This window comes from Branchiostoma lanceolatum, chromosome 3 (assembly GCF_035083965.1).
Source record: "Branchiostoma lanceolatum isolate klBraLanc5 chromosome 3, klBraLanc5.hap2, whole genome shotgun sequence".
Lineage (NCBI taxonomy): Eukaryota > Metazoa > Chordata > Leptocardii > Amphioxiformes > Branchiostomatidae > Branchiostoma > Branchiostoma lanceolatum.
Window position 1 is genome coordinate 831,619 of NC_089724.1, and position 16,173 is coordinate 847,791.

Sequence of the window (16,173 nt, forward strand, 5' to 3'; positions counted from 1 at the left end):
CGAGAGCGCCATTGAGAGCGCCGACAGCGCGGCGAGAGCGCCGACAGCGCGGCGAGAGCGCCATGCGCGCCGTCACCTCGGCGATGGTTTTGAACATGCTCAAAACCTTCGCCGTGAGAGCGCCGAGGATGGCGATCAAAAACGAGCGCCGAGAGAGCGCCGAGAGAGCGCGGAGCGAGCGCGGTGAGCGCCGTGAGAGCGCCGTGAGAGCGCGGTGAGCGCCGTGAGAGCGCCCAAGGTGGGATCAAAGGGCCGCAGCGAGCGCTCAACGATCGCAGCGAGCGCTCTATGAGGATTGAATGGTCTTAACTGTAGTTCAAACAACTTTCATTCTTGACGTGGTGTATCTTGAGTTTTTGGGAATTTTGTGGTCAAATCATAGAGTTGCTCGTGGATAATGCAAATTGACGGATAACTGCAAGTACTTGCTTCATTTTAAATTAAGTTCCCTCCAAGTTTTATTGTCAGTGGTTCAAAATGTGTTTCAAAATTCTGTGATTTACGTTTCTATTCTAACGTATAATGATAAAATGTATTTATTGCAAACAGTTTACATGACAGACAACACAGAAAAAACAAGTTGAACATACATATATTACTTAAGACACACGCTGAGCGATTACTTAAGACACACACTGAGCGACCGTGCAGTGACTAAGATTGAATCTGTTTTCCCCTTGATTTTATCATTCAAATATGATACAAGAGGTAAAGGTACGACTGAGACGACAACAAAGCACACAAAACGTGACAAAAATTCGTTCTTTATCTCTGGAATTCGTTGAGTGATCTGTGAAACCTTTTAAAAGTTGCTGACATTTGACATTTTGGTCGCGCTGAGAGCGCGCAATGGTCGCCGTAGAGATTCCACTTGAGCACGTTTTCCAAGAGTTCGGCGCTCTCACGGCGCTCTGGACCATTTTAGGTCGCCGTGAGAGCGCGGTGAGAGCGCCGTCCAAGTGGAATGGGGGTCTTACTCAGTATTGTCCTAGTGTTTAGGCTGACAGTATAAGGCCCATGCCCCTACATCATAATTTCATATTAGATCCCCCTTAAGGTACAAGGTAAAGGTTTAATCTCCGATCCAACAGCGAATACCTTAGAAGACCTTTACCTATTGTACACAGGGTACCGTCAAATGTTCTCAATCCAAAACTGCTAGGAACACTTCAATGTTCGGTCATGTTGAAACCTGTACTGACTATCCTGCCTAAATCCTTGCAGCCCGCGCGACTGACCGGACCCTGGCACTGAGAGAGTGTGTAACACAGGAGATGTACTCACCAGACGGAGTGTAGCCGACGCGACTGACCGGACCCTGGCACTGAGAGAGTGTGTAACACAGGAGATGTACTCACCAGACGGAGTGTAGCCGACGCGACTGACCGGACCCTGGCAGTGAGAGATGGTGTAACACTGGAGATGTACTCACCAGACGGAGGGCAGCCGACGAGTTGCAGCGCCAAACTGAGCTAAAACCAGTTTTCAACAGTTACTTATAACGATACGAAATGGCCTAAAGGCTGAGCATTGTTATTATAATAATGTAAGATCAGTGATATACAAGTCATACGTTATTCAGAGACAGCTGTAAAGTTGGGTTAAAGTTTGAAACCTTTTTATCTCTTTTGACTTTTTCTTTTTTCGTTCTCGAATTCACCTCGTGGAAATGAGCAGAGAGCGGCACAGTTTCGATGATGATTCAATTCAGCAGCGGAATAACAACATTGATAGCACTGCTGACAACGCCCCTTTTTCTGTCAAACTTCAAACAGTAGTTTCTAGAAGACCAAACATCAGGTTTTCACCACAGGACGCTAGATAATCTGTGAAGATCATTATAGTGCAGGTATACTTCTTCCTATAACCTAATTGGACGTATTCCTACAGCCAAATTTTTTAACATCTTGATGGGTAATTTCTTGAGAATCAGGTCAACTCAAACGGTCTCCTTTTGTTTCTTGCCAGCCTCCCTAGTCTGAATTTTCCATGTCCTTGGGTGATAACTGTTGATCCCATCGGCACCTGGCTGCCCTGATTCCTTACCGCTCCTTTGTTCCTGACTGTACGCTTTTATAAGATTGAAGACTGCGATGACAATGATGACAGCGTCTTTTGTTCATCAATAATTGTTCTCCCGAGATATTTTTACCTTTCTTTAGTTCTTGAGCTATTTTCCCTGGGGTGAAGACGGTGAAACCATACATTTTCTTGTCACACCATGAGGCTGATGACAGTGTCCTTTGTTCATCAATACTTTGGCTCTGAAGGAACTTTTTTAATGCCGAAGTTTCCTTGGGGTGCAGACCATGATGATGACAAAGTCATTTTTTTAGTAGATGGCCGTCTGAGATTTGTTACGTAAACACTCCTTTGTCGTCTTAGGACAAAAATAACGCTATCTTTTTTTTAACGAACTCGCCCAGTGCAAGGCCATAGGGGGCCACTCATCAAAACACTGAACTAATTCTTAGTGTAGCAGCACCTCTTCACCCTAGGTCAGAAATATCAATGCTCAAGACAAGTATTGACTTCACTGACTCATTAGGAGAAGCAGGGTTACAAAGGCTGCTCGGGAAATTCCCTACACCATTTCTCGGATGCTATGCTCGGATATAACTGTCCCTCCCAGATACAGGGTGCTGACAGCCCTTTCAGATGACTCTCTTAGCTTTTCGTTCTTGGGTTGACCTTTCCAGTAAGTGGCCATTTAGGGCAGCTTAAAGAGATTTATTTTTGAATATTTGGCTGGGATATTTAGCTTTTTTTCAATTCCAATTGTTTATTTTGTTTATTTATTTTCGCAAATTAAAAAAATACATGCATAAGAAAGAAATACAAAGATAATAAAACAGTGCAAGGCAGGCCAAAAAGCTTCTTCTTAATATGTAAAGGCCTCCCTTTATCAAATTACAACATTTTTGGTTGATCAGTTATACAAAATGAATAAGTTGGATGACAAACAAAACGAAACAAAATAGTGATCATGACAACATCAATGACAATGACAATGACAATGACAATGACAATGAACTTTATTGCATATTCATGCCCAGCATGGGCTAAATGCATTAGGTAACATAAAGTAAAAGAAATGGAACATTGTTATATATTCCATCTAAATCTACAGAGTCTCTTCTCTCTTCTTGAAACATTTGTATACAAATTCACATAATTTTCCAATTATATCAATATGATAAAGAATTTACCATAACTTGATAAATCATACATGAATATGAATGTAGAGTAAACGAGAATCATTAAACAGAGTAAAAACAGTGGACTACTGTTAAAAAAAGTAAATAATACTAATAAACAGTGGACTACTATTAAGCAAAAGAAACGGAAACCAAATAAGAAAAATGAAGGCATACATATAAAGTCTATTTTAGCGTGAGAATTGTAATCCTACTGCTGTGAACTGGTGAGCTTATTTCCGATTATCCCAGATATATCAGAATTTACTGTGATGATATTCACTTAAATTAAGTGCTTCATCATCGGGTTGGAAAGGCAGTTTCAGGCAAATGAATGTCAGTAGTCTCATCAATTTATGATGGTTTGATATGTTTCATATTCTTTTGCATTTTGGATAAAATGAAAACCAAAATGCACTTTGTCGAACTTTTCTTTTCATGGCAAGATACCAAGTGATTTGCGTGGGGGGGAGTACTGCATGTAAAGGAATTTATTTATTTATTTAAAGGAATTATATCGAAATGGCAGAACATTAAGAAAAAAAAAAGTTTTTCTTTTGATATTAATTATCTTTCATGTTCCCATTATAATCAATAGCCATAAATTACATTTACATCTGACAAAGAGTGCCAAATCTGTAGAACACCCCCCTTTAGATCGAATGGACGGTCCCATTCCTCCAGAAAACGAAGAAGCAAGATGGCGGACAGCAGGCGACAACTTCTGCAGACGACAGGTTTCCTCTACTTTTAGGACATATGTGATCTCCCACAGTGTCTGAATAGCTTAACCTGAATATTTAGTACAAGCTGTAGGTTTCCTGACTGAGGTTTCAGTTTGAAATTTCGCAATTTTATAAAGTACATGCTTCTGGCAGCTCCGAGTTCGGATTTCCCGCCATAAACAATTTCGCAGCTGCAGACGACCAACTTGAGCTTCTCATCGCTTCGGTGAGCAGAAACTATCCCGTGTATTTATCACACTGTGTCACTGTGCATGAGTGAGTCTGTCTATACTATACCATCAACATGATCTACATACGTATAAAGTAGTCAAGTATGAGCAAGGACTATTTTTTATAAAAAAAATTTTTTTTTGGGGGGGGGGCAAGCCTTGTGTGAGAAATTGAGTTTATTTTCTAACGGAGGGAACCTTTTGCAATGTTTTATTAGACATTTAGTTAAACATAGTCACGCTTTCAACTTTATATTTGTACATGACACTGTTGATTGTCTCAAAACTGAATTTACATTTGTGTGTTTGAATCAGTGAGTTTCTGAGTTCTGTGTGTGCATGTTTTGTATGGATGTGTGTGTGTGAGAAGATGTGTCTCAGAGTGTGAGTTTCTGAGTGTATCTGTGTGTTTGTGTGTGTGTCTGTGTGAACTACGCACGTGTGTGTGTGTGTGTGTGTGAACTGCGCACACATGCAAGTTTGACTTTCTTTTATTTCAATTTCGATATGTATTATAAACATTGGAAACATTTTTATTTACTAGGGTTTCTTCTTCCTTTCTAGCTGGACCTCTGCTGCTATCCCAGCATGCTGCCTGGAGAGACCCCCATCCCCCCTGGAGACACCCCCACCCCCCTCCTGGTGGCAGCGGAGGCAGACGCGCCTCCCTGCAGGTGCCAGAAGTCAAGACGGAGAAGTTCACGCCTCATCTTTAAGGAGCGCTATCTGAGCAACACCCGTGCCATTCAAGACGGACCCTTGGGGTTCTTTGAGATCCTTCCAGTGGAAATGATCTACAACATCCTATATGAGCTGTCAAGTGAGTTAGGAACTGTCTTTTGGCCACACCAGGTCAACTTGTCGGTTCTTGTAGTTGTAGATATAGTAGAAGAAATTGCTGAATTGATTGATGAACATAAAAATAAAACTGTACTCTTGTTCACACAATTTACTTAATAATAGAAAATAATAAATGTGACCCTTCACATGTATTAGTACTTAGTATTCAAGGTTCATCTGTGACTGTCACTGTAATCAACATCTTCATACACAAAAGTTAACTTGACCCAAAGCCTAGTAGTCACTTGACATGATGTACATGTAGTCTGATTCAACTTGTCTTCCAAACCCTCTTTCTCTGTTGTCCTTTACTTGCTGAATTTTTGTCTGTGCACCAAGGGAATGGGTTGATATTAGGGGTGGATACCGGTTCGCTGGACCTGAATCGGACCTTTATAACATCCAAGAACCGAGTCCAAAAAAACCTGAACAAAGTACAAATATATTTCTCTATTTTGCTTGATAAAGGGGGTTTTGAGTCTCCCCTCTGACAAAAAAGGCATTTAAAACAAGTGCAATATTAAAATATCAAACACTGGTTTATCTTGAAAGTCTTCTCCCAAAGAACTTTTATAGTTGTGTATGTCAGTATGAATTCTCTATGCTTAATATTGGTCTAATAAAACAAAACATCAACTGGACAGGATCAGGTCCAGGTTCAGGTCCTGACTTGAACCTCAATCTCTGGACCTAAACTTGGACTTCAACCTTATTAAGCCGAACCGGTATCCACCCCTAGTTGATATTTGGCCTCAGGAGGTTTTCTTGTTAAGAGATGAGAGAAATAGAACATCTATAGACCACACTACATCTATAAGCGATACTTACCTTTTTCTTTTCCCCTTTTTAGTAGTGGACCTGTCCACCCTCACCATTGTATCCAAGGCAGTGCGAGGGTTGGTGGAATGTTTCATGGACAGCAAACTGGGGGAGGACAGGCTCCTCCTGAGGGTCTCCTTACACAAGCCGTCAACTCAGGACCACCACGCTAGCCTCATGCAGCACTTCCGCAGGCTAGGTTAGCCCTTGATCAAATCAATCAATCAATCAATCAATCAATCAATTAATTAATCAACTTTGTAGACCCATTTTTGAGTTGTGTGGGCTTCACATTCATCAGGCTTAAATCACAATATTTAAAAACTCATAATTTTATGCATTAAGAACTTGAAGAACTCGAAGAATGACCCATGAATGTCAAAATTTGTACAGGTATTTTGACTTGTTTTTGGTTGATCAACTCCTTTAGCTGTCATTATTAAGTAAATGGACAGCTTAGTAACTCTTCCAGGAGTATCAAATTCACGCATGATAACCGAAAGATATGAACAGCATGATATATATTGAATACAACACAGTGTATTCCGCATCACCCGAGGTACCAGCCCGACCGCGGGTAGGATTGCCCGTAGGCCAAAGGGCGATCTGACCCGCGGGAGGGCTGGGACCGAGGGTGATGCAGAATATACCGTATTGTATTTCATTTATGTCATACCAACCCGAGAAAACTCACATTTCAATGCGGAATGCGCCAAAAGTTGAGGGAGTTTTGTGTCCTCGAACACAAAACTGAAACGATGTTGATTCCAACCTCCAAATCTGGTATTCGAATTTTCAGCGGCGGCGCAACCGGCACGCTCGAATGCATTCTAGATATTCTATGGAAGCCCCTGTGATACAACTCCCCAAATGTGATACGGGAAATTATCACACGGTCCGTATCAGGCCCAGGCATGACATAAAGCATATAGCAACATTTCATAATTTGTTTATTGCAAGTTCTTGCCCATAGGCTAATTGCAAGTACATGTAACATGAAAGGACGGACAGACAATTGGTAACAGTAATGAAGAGACTATGCAACATTAATGTTATGTAGCAACGGTCATATGCCCGGTAGCAACAGGGGAGACCTTTCAGACTGAAGCATGTCCTTGATGCATTACAAGTCAAATGATTATATGTCAGTATATTTAACTTCTAGCAGGTTGTCAATATTTGGCATCATTATTAACAAACATTATTTTATTTGGTAATAGAAGTGGGCAACCTCAAGCCAACCGTACATACTCACGCCACATCTTCAGAAAAGACACTGGAGCCGCATATCCCTGTTTAGGATTTTATTCGAGCCCACACCAAACATTATTTCATTTAGTTGAGCTGAACCTACCTACCTACCTAGTCCCTTGACCTCCAGGTCGTTGGGGGGACAAGGTAGCAGTGAAGATGGAGATCCGTCTCCAGGCTCGTCTATTTCTTGCAGCAGCCAGCCTTTCAGACAGGCTAAGGGACGTCCACTCTGCGATGTTATCCTGCCAGGATTTCCTCTGTTGTCCCCTACGGCAACCTCCTTCCAGGGTGCCCTGCAGTATGGTCTTGGCCAGGTTGTCGTGGCGTGTCAGGTGGCCGAACCACTGAAGCTTACATCTCTTGACCGTTGCTAGCAGTGGTTCCTGTGGGCTGACGAATGCTGCGTACAAGAGATGAACACCTCTTACCTATTCAGACTGAGGTTCCTAACACTAACACTACTGCTGCATTTCTCCAGGTGTTCTTCAGAAGAGAGTCACCTGCCTCTACACTACCAGGGACAGGCTCAGGATCATGGAGCAGTTCATCAGAAAGGTTTGCTTCTCAGTTAGATATCAGTTATGCTAGGGGTGGATACCGGTTCGGCCTGATAAGGTCCAAGTCCAAAATTAGGTCCACTTCCAGAGATTTAGGTTCAGGCCCGGACCTGAACCTGGACCTGATCCTGTCCAGTTGATGTTTTGTTTTATCAGACCAATATTTTCATAGAGAATCAATACTGACACGCACGACTTGGTGAGAAGACTTTCAAGACAAACCAGTGTTTGATATTTGAATGTTGCACTTATTTTCAATGCTTTTTTGACAAAGGGGAGTCTTAAAACCCTTTTTAACAAACAAAATTAAAAAATAAATGTTTAACTTTGTTCAGGTTTTTTTGGACTCAGGTGTTAGCTTTCAGTTTTTTTGGACTCGGTTCTTGGATGTTATAAAGGTCCGATTCAGGTCCAGCAAACTGGTATCCACCTCTAAGTTATGCTGTGTATGGACCTTTATGGTCTTTGGTCTGAAAATCGAAGATTAAGTTTAATAATGGGCCCCCTGGCAGTTTGTACCATACTCAAGTGGAACCTTCGGTTTTGATATCTTTTTGTTCATCCCACCTCCTTTCAGCTGGACCTTCTGTCGTGTCTGAGCTGCTCTGACCGCTGCTTGGCACTGACGTGTTACGGTCGGTTCCTGCACACCATCATTGCTGGCTGGGATGAGGTGGAGTGTCTGAGAGTCTACGCCATTGTGAACTCTCACGTACAGAGGAAGCTCACACAGGTCCTGCAGTCGGCACACGGTAAGTGTGTGAGGATGAACCAGTGTGAACGCTCCTTACTGTTCTACATGTACAGGTTGCCGTAGTGATGAGCTGTTCTACAGGAGAGTTCTGCTGAACCAGTGTTCACTTCTCACTGTTCTGTGTAGCGTACATAGTCCAGTGGTTAACGATCTTTCCTCTGGAACTAGAAGCCCCGGGTTCGATCCCAGCTGTGTCGCTCAACCGACATGCACACTACCGGAAGATGTCGCAGGCTTTAGAACGGGACGTTAAGCCGTGGTCCACTGTTTATTGTGCTTTTCGGAAAGAGCTAGAGGAATTTCCCCGGTACAATGAACCTGTACATAGTGTCTATCTTCTTCTCTGTCACGACCAGTAGAAGATTAGCTCTTCAGTGAGCTAAAACTGGATTGTGATTACTTTCCTTTATTCTACATGTGCAGGCTGCCATAGTGACAAGGAGCTCTAATTGCGGCTGTTCTTTTGGAGAGTTCTGCTGGACCAGTGTGAACACATGTTACTTTTCTACATGTACAGGTTGCCAGGGTGATGAGCTGTTTGATAGTTCTGCTGGACTGGAGTGAACACTTCTCACAGTTCTACATGTACAGGTTGCCATGGTGATGAGCTGTTCTATTAGAGAGTTCTGCTGGACCAGTGTGAACACCCCTTACTATTCTACATGTACAGGTTGCCGTTGTAATGAGGAGCTATACTTGCGGCTGTGCTAAGGGAGAGTTCTGCTGGACCAGTGTGAACACTTCTTACTGTTCTACATGTGCAGGTTGCCGTGGTGACGAGGAGCTCTACCTGCGGCTGTTCTACAGGAGAGTTCTGCTGGACCAGTCTGAACACCCCTTACTATTCTACATGTACAGGTTGCCATTGTAATGAGGAGCTGTACTTGCGGCTGTGCTAAGGGAGAGTTCTGCTGGACCAGTGTGAACACTCCTTACTGTTCTACATGTACAGGTTGCCATGGTGATGAGCTGTTTTACAGGAGAGTTCTGATGGACCAGTCTGAACACTCCTTTCCGTTCTACATGTGCAGGTTGCCGTGGTGATGAGGAGCTGTACCTGCGGCTGTTCTACAGGAGAGTTCTGCTGGACCAGTGTGAACACTCCTTACTGTTCTACATGTACAGGTTGCCATGGTGATGAGCTGTTTTACAGGAGAGTTCTGATGGACCAGTCTGAACACTCCTTTCCGTTCTACATGTGCAGGTTGCCGTGGTGATGAGGAGCTGTACCTGCGGCTGTTCTACAGGAGAGTTCTGCTGGACCAGTGTGAACACTCCTTACTGTTCTACATGTACAGGTTGCCATGGTGATGAGCTGTTCTACAGGAGAGTTCTGATGGACCAGTGTGAACTCTCCTTACTGTTCTACATGTACAGGTTGCCATGGTGATGAGCAGTGTTCTACAGGAGAGTTCTGCTGGACCAGTGTGAACACTCCTTTCTGTTCTACAATTGTACAGGTTGCCGTGGTGATTGGGAGCTGTACTTGCGGCTGTTCTACAGGAGAGTTCTGCTGGACCAGTGTGAACACTCCTTACTGTTCTACATGTACAGGTTACCGTGGTGATGAGGAGCTGTACTTGCGGCTGTTCTACAGGAGAGTTCTGCTGGACCAGTGTGAACACTCCTTACTGTTCTACATGTGCAGGTTGCCGTGGTGATGAGGAGCTGTACTTGCGGCTGTTCTACAGGAGAGTTCTGCTTGACCAGTGTGAACATCAGCTGGAGCGAGCGTTCTGGCTGACCAGACTGCTGAAGCCCCTTCCCATGGTGCACCAGGCGCGGATGCTGTACATCCTATTTGGGCCCGTCTGTTTCCAGGAGGGTGAGGAAACTGTTTAGAACTTCCAACTCAGAACTTCCACCTTTTCTTTTCTCCTGTTCCTTTACCTATTCAGAACTTACACCTGATCATTTCAGCTCAGGAAACTCTTTTTACTTTGAATGATCAGTTGGTCTTAATGCCTGACCTTTTGTAGAAAAATAATTTTGTTGTTGTTAATATTTTGTACTGGCTTTAGTAGCATTTTACCAATACCCTGAAATGCCACTGACATTGTGTCCTTATGAAAGGCACTTTACATGACTTTCCTTACTTCACCCAGGTGTAAAAATGGGTACCTGGCTTCTGTTGGGGAGGTAAAAGGTGAAGGAAAAAGAGGGATGAGCTCTGGCTTTTGATACAGTGGATAACAACCCACTGCCCTACAGCCTCAAAAAGGCTGGTGGACTATCTTTGCCTTAAAGTTTACATTTTTTACCTGTTTACAGATGGTGCCGTGTGGCTGGAGATGGGGGATGCAGAGAGTAACACCCCCGCCTCCACAGTGGTACTGGCCGAGCTGGGCTCCGCCATCAAAACGCTGCACAACTACGGCAGGGAGTGGACCGAGGATGACATCATCGGGGTCATAGAGGAGGTCACCGGTAGGTCAGGGGGCAGCAAATCTTGGTTGCCCAAGTCAGGCTGTTTATAATGTTCATTATGTAATGGCAAAAGGTAACCCATATCTTTTGATGAGATTGCTAATGATAGTTATATAGACAGCATCTGGCAAAAATATGTATACAGTCCTTTGATTTCATTGTTTTCCAACAATGTTAAGTTACCTTTTCTTAAGAAAACTGCTTATATTTTCAGATGTAACTGGTTTTTAGAAAAGATCAGTGAGAAATTGAATGACTAGCTTAGATGTAGCTGAGTCTCACAGTACTACCTTTATTAACAAGAGTGATGCAGCCACAGGCAAACTATTGAAAGGTGCAGTATACTATACCCCTCATGGTATAGGCCAGCAAGATAGTATCCAAAAGGAGAAATAGACCTTTTCAAGCCATAACATTAGACATGCCATAAGCAGAAAGTATTCATTGGGATAGCCATTGTACAGACAGTATGGGGGTTGAAACCACAAGCTAGGGTGCAGTTTAAAGAAGGATCAGTAGGTGGCACTGTTGATTTGTGTGGTTGATGCCCTATTTGATCTCACCCACATTTTACTCTTTCAAGTGACAAGATCTCCAAAGAGCAGAAAAAACAAACTTTTAAGACTTTAAATCTTGAAGGGCTAGTTGTTTCTTTGGGCAAGCAGTATTTTCCAAGACAGACTTAAAATGAACAGTCGAAGCAAAATTGAATTTTTTTGCCTTTGACGGTTCTTCCTTCCTTCATACATCCTGTTTGTCTTTTTATATCTTAACCATACCTCCTCTTTCCTGTCTAACTTCTTGTCTCTGTGTCTTACCCCTCCCTCCAGCCATGATCCCCGAGAGCTGGACCCCTGAGAACTTATCCTGTCTAACTTCTTGCCTCTGTGCCTTACCCCTCCTCTCCCCCCGGCCATGAAAGCTGGACTACAGAGAACCTATCCTGTCTAACTTTTTCCCTCTGTGCCTTACCCCTCTACTCCCCCCAGCCATGAAAGCTGGACTACAGAGAACCTATCCTGTCTAACTTTTTCCCTCTGTGCCTTACCCCTCCCCCCAGCCATCCCTGAGAGCTGGACCCCAGAGAACCTATCCTAACTTCTGTGCCTTACCCCTCCCCCCAGCCATCCCTGAGAGCTGGACCCCAGAGAACCTATCCTAACTTCTGTGCCTTACCCCTCCCCCCAGCCATCCCTGAGAGCTGGACCCCAGAGAACCTGGCGCGCCTGCTGACGCTGTGTGGAGAGAACATCTGTGTGAAGCTGCTGGGCAGCAAGGCCATCAACGGGCGGCTAGACGAGCTGGCTGAGACCATCGTGCACCTGGCTAAGGTACAGAACCCTCACCCTTACCCTCACCTAACCCTACCCTAGCAACCCTTCCCTACCATAGACAAGCTGGCTGAGACCATCGTGCACCTGGCTAAGGTACCTTACCATTTCCTTCACCCTTATACCCTCACCTAACCCTACACTAACAACCCTCACCTAACTTACCCCATCTAACCCTCCCCTACCATAGACAAGCTGGCTGAGACCATCGTGCACCTGGCTAAGGTACAGAACCCTTTCCCTCACCCTTACCTTTACCCTTACCTAACCCTACCCTAGCAACCCTTCCCTACCATAGACAAGCTGGCTGAGACCATCGTGCACCTGGCTAAGGTACCTTACCTCACCTAACCCTACCTTAACACTGTAACCATTTTGTATCGTACCTTAACAACACTTCCCTACCTTACCTTATCCATCTCTACTCTAACAACGCTTTCCAGCCTTTTACCATCCAACCAACCTATGCTCCAACCACCTTTCCCTACTTTAACCCCTTCCCTACATTAACAACCTAACCACCTTCCTAACTTAAATCCCGTAACACCATTCCCTATATTAACCCCCTCTCTCTGTGTTAACCCCAACCCATTTCCCCACCTAACCCTAACCCCCCTTTCCTAACTAGTCATTGGTTAATTGATTGATTGATTGATTTATTGATTGACAAGTATGTGTGAAAGAACACTACAGTACCTGAATGAACCAGGTGATGTCACATGATTGGTTGGTGGTCGGTCAATGGATTTATTTTTTGATTGTTTGATTGATTGATTGATTTATTGACAGGTGTGTGTAAAAGAGCACTACTGTAACAGTACCCAGTGGGTTATCCAGGTGATGTGGTGGGTTTATCGCTACATGGACATGTTTATTGAGTGATTGATTTTTTGATTGATTGATTAATTGATTTGGCGGTTTATTGGCAGGTGTGTGTTAAGGAGCACTACAGTACCCAGTGGGTTATCCAGGTGACGCGGCGGGTTTGTCGCTACATGGACATTCCTGCCGACAGAAGAAGCTTCCTCATCGCGATCCCGCAGACCTTCAAAGAGTTTCTCATGGACATGCACGATGATGCAGGTAAGGGCCGTACCACTGAGGCTGAGGGGGGGTGGGGGGGCATGCACGATGCAGGTAAGGGTCGTACCACTTGGACTGAGGGGGGATCCTTATGGAAAGTACAATGATACAGGTGAGGGAGACTTTAATAGATATTTTCTAGAATTGTTCATAGAACATAACCTAACCTCTGCCACCCATACATGTCCTGGGTTAACTCTAGCCTCTACCAGGCTCCACAGGTGGCTGAAAAAATCGTAAAAATTGTCCAAATAGACAGATAACATGCCAGAGAAGTTAGTCCGCTATTGACGTTACAGTTTGCGACCTCTGTGGATGGCATATTGGACCCTCTCCCTGTAGCCGACTCCCTTAGCATACTACTGGCTAATTTGTACTATTTACCCAGCCAGGGGACTGGTCGAGGCTGGCTTAACTCCATCCGAGTCAAATTGTTTGTCTTTTGTGGTACACTTGTTTCAGATAGGGAATAAAGTATCATTATGAGGGTTGTTGTTATTCCTAGTCTGATATAGTAACGTCATGATAAAACATCAACAAGTATGATTAAGGAAGACGGTTGCACATTTGTTTTTATTCCCTTGACTGTGAAAACAACACTTGCACGTTAGCAAGTTTTCTTTAAGAAACTAGGTAACATTTTTCACTTCTGGACCTAATGTTGTTGTAAAAGTTGTGGGCTGTAAAATGGATAAAGAAAAATGATTCCCGGACCATGTTACATCGGATGCCTAACTAGCCCTGGTGTGCGTCTAGTGTTCTGACATTGCATGGCGGTTCTGTTGTGGACTAGTTAGGCAGAACTGTAAGTTGGTAACAAGATTGTTCAGTGCTATATCAAACCCAAGTTGACATGCTCTGTAAATTGTCACAGGCACACACCCTCTTACACATTGGTTCTTTTATTCTAATGATCCTCTACTTTTCTATCTTATTATTCTCCTCTAAAGATGTTATCATATCAAAGTGTTTTTTTTTACTTCTTACAGATCATATGGCTGCATTCCTTCTTCCCCTTCTCTCTTATAGAGGAGAGGGCATAGGCCATAAAGACCTGTCCTAAATGCTGTCATCCTTTCTCTCCCCCATTGTAACCACCCCCCCCCCCCACTAGGAGAAGAGACAGACCCCACAGACCTGTACTACATGCTGTCGTCCTTTCTCTCTCCCATTGTAACCACCCACCCCCCCACACTAGGAGAAGAGACAGACCCCACAGACCTGTACTACATGCTGTCGTCCTTTCTCTCTCTCCCCCATTCTAACCATCCCCAGGATACCCACCCTACAGACCTGTACTACATGCTGTCGTCCTTTCTCTCTCTCCCCCATTCTAACCATCGTTCCCCTCACCCCATCACCCCCACTAGGAGAAGAGACGGACACCACAGACCTGTACTACATGCTGTCATCCTATCCCTCACTCCACCATTCTAACCATCCTCCTTCGCCCCTCCCCTCCCCACCCCCACTAGGAGAAGAGACCGACCCCACAGACCTGTACTACATGTTGGAGGCTCAGACTGCATTCCACACGGAGCTCATGAAGGAAGCCTTTGCCGATCTGCTTACCTCCTAACCTTAACACGCCAGTAGAAGGACCTCAAGGCCTCGAGGACCTCAGGTGTAACGTCTTCTTCCTTCCATGACTCCGAGGGTTGTAAGTCATCATACACATCATATATGTGCAAGAAAAATTGTTCACAAAATACCTCCTTATTTATCACAATAGTTCACTATTTCAATGCAGTATTCACATAGATTAAGAACCCTGTGTGGAACACATATTCCATTGTTATGTTGAATATTTATTGTTAATAATGGATATAAGAGATGCTTTTTAAAATGTTGCAGTAGTAAATTTTTCAAGTTGCCAAAGAGCTATAATTTATTGCAATGATGCAAATAGATTATTTATATAGATCTAAAGACAATGTACAAGTCAACTCTCATGTTGCTATTAATTATGAAATTGTATCTGGAGGAAGATATTGAAAGTTTTTGTTCGGTTTTACAAATATATTTCAAACAGTCTGTTTGAGAATCAAAGTTTCTGGACATTTGATGTAGCCATAAGTTGTAGCTAGCTATTTGGAACATTTTGCCACATCGTTGCGAAAACGTTACAATGGTTGCCTTTAATAAACGACTTTGCACGTCCACGCCTGGAGGCATATTGCCAAGCGCGGCAGAGCCTGAGTACTTCTGGGGGCAGCTAAGCCGCGTAAGCTCCTTATTCAAGCATGTATTTATCCCGTTAACTACTTAACATCTCCCCGAATGTGCGATAATCCCGTACCCCATCTCCCTGTCGGTGTGGGACGGCAAAACCCACAGAAAGAAGTCTCCATGTCAGAGATAGAGGGTCAACAGGACGGTTAGAGAACTGGGGTCTTGAATTGAATCCACGAACACTTCTACGGGTTTTTGTTGATGCAAGTGTGTTGTAGAAGATGAGTGTATCAGTTACGAAAGTGGTGCGATATATATATACGACAGTAAAATAACTTGACAGAACTAAAACGTTATGCTTAAAGTTTGCTTGAGCAAATGGAGTGGTAATGCTGTGTATAGAGTAGTGGCGTGAGCTACTAAACATTCTTCAAAACATGGCACAACAGGCAAGACTAGCCTAGGAACACGGAACACGAAATGACGCTACAATGGGAATATGATTGTAAGAACTGACTGAGCGCCACGATCACAGCGTCATGTTTTTCGCTAAGGGCCCGGTCACTTTCGTCGGCCGTTAGGAAAAATGATACCCTTATCCCATTACAGACCCCTTCAAACTTGTGCGTATATACAAGCCCATATGAGTTTCGTATTAACATGTTTTTGGTTTAGGTTAAGTTTATAGCCGAAAAAGTATTCTTTTTTTTTGTTTTGTTCGGTAAGTAGACCGCACAACTGTGGGTCAAAGTAGAAAACAACTTATTCTCCGCAAACTTTACTT

At 43.7% G+C, this 16,173-nt stretch overlaps 1 protein-coding gene across 1 annotated transcript; it reads left to right on the top strand.

The window, feature by feature from the left end:
* Window positions 1-4,825: 4,825 nt before the first annotated feature.
* On the top strand, window positions 4,826-15,251 carry LOC136429623 (F-box only protein 47-like). Its single transcript, XM_066419530.1, has 9 exons — window positions 4,826-4,972; window positions 5,843-6,010; window positions 7,544-7,620; window positions 8,200-8,374; window positions 10,025-10,201; window positions 10,648-10,803; window positions 11,992-12,134; window positions 13,064-13,217; window positions 14,693-15,251. Exons 1-9 carry the CDS (start codon window positions 4,942-4,944, stop codon window positions 14,794-14,796), a joined length of 1,185 nt encoding a protein of 394 aa, XP_066275627.1. The 5' UTR covers window positions 4,826-4,941; the 3' UTR covers window positions 14,797-15,251.
* Window positions 15,252-16,173: the final 922 nt, after the last annotated feature.

Coding starts and splice junctions, on each gene's coding strand:
- LOC136429623 (XM_066419530.1), top strand. CDS start 4,942: ATGATCTACAACATCCTATATGAGCTGTCAA. Junction 4,973..5,842: donor CATCCTATATGAGCTGTCAA/GTGAGTTAGGAA, acceptor TCCCCTTTTTAG/TAGTGGACCTGTCCACCCTC. Junction 13,218..14,692: donor GGACATGCACGATGATGCAG/GTAAGGGCCGTA, acceptor CACCCCCACTAG/GAGAAGAGACCGACCCCACA.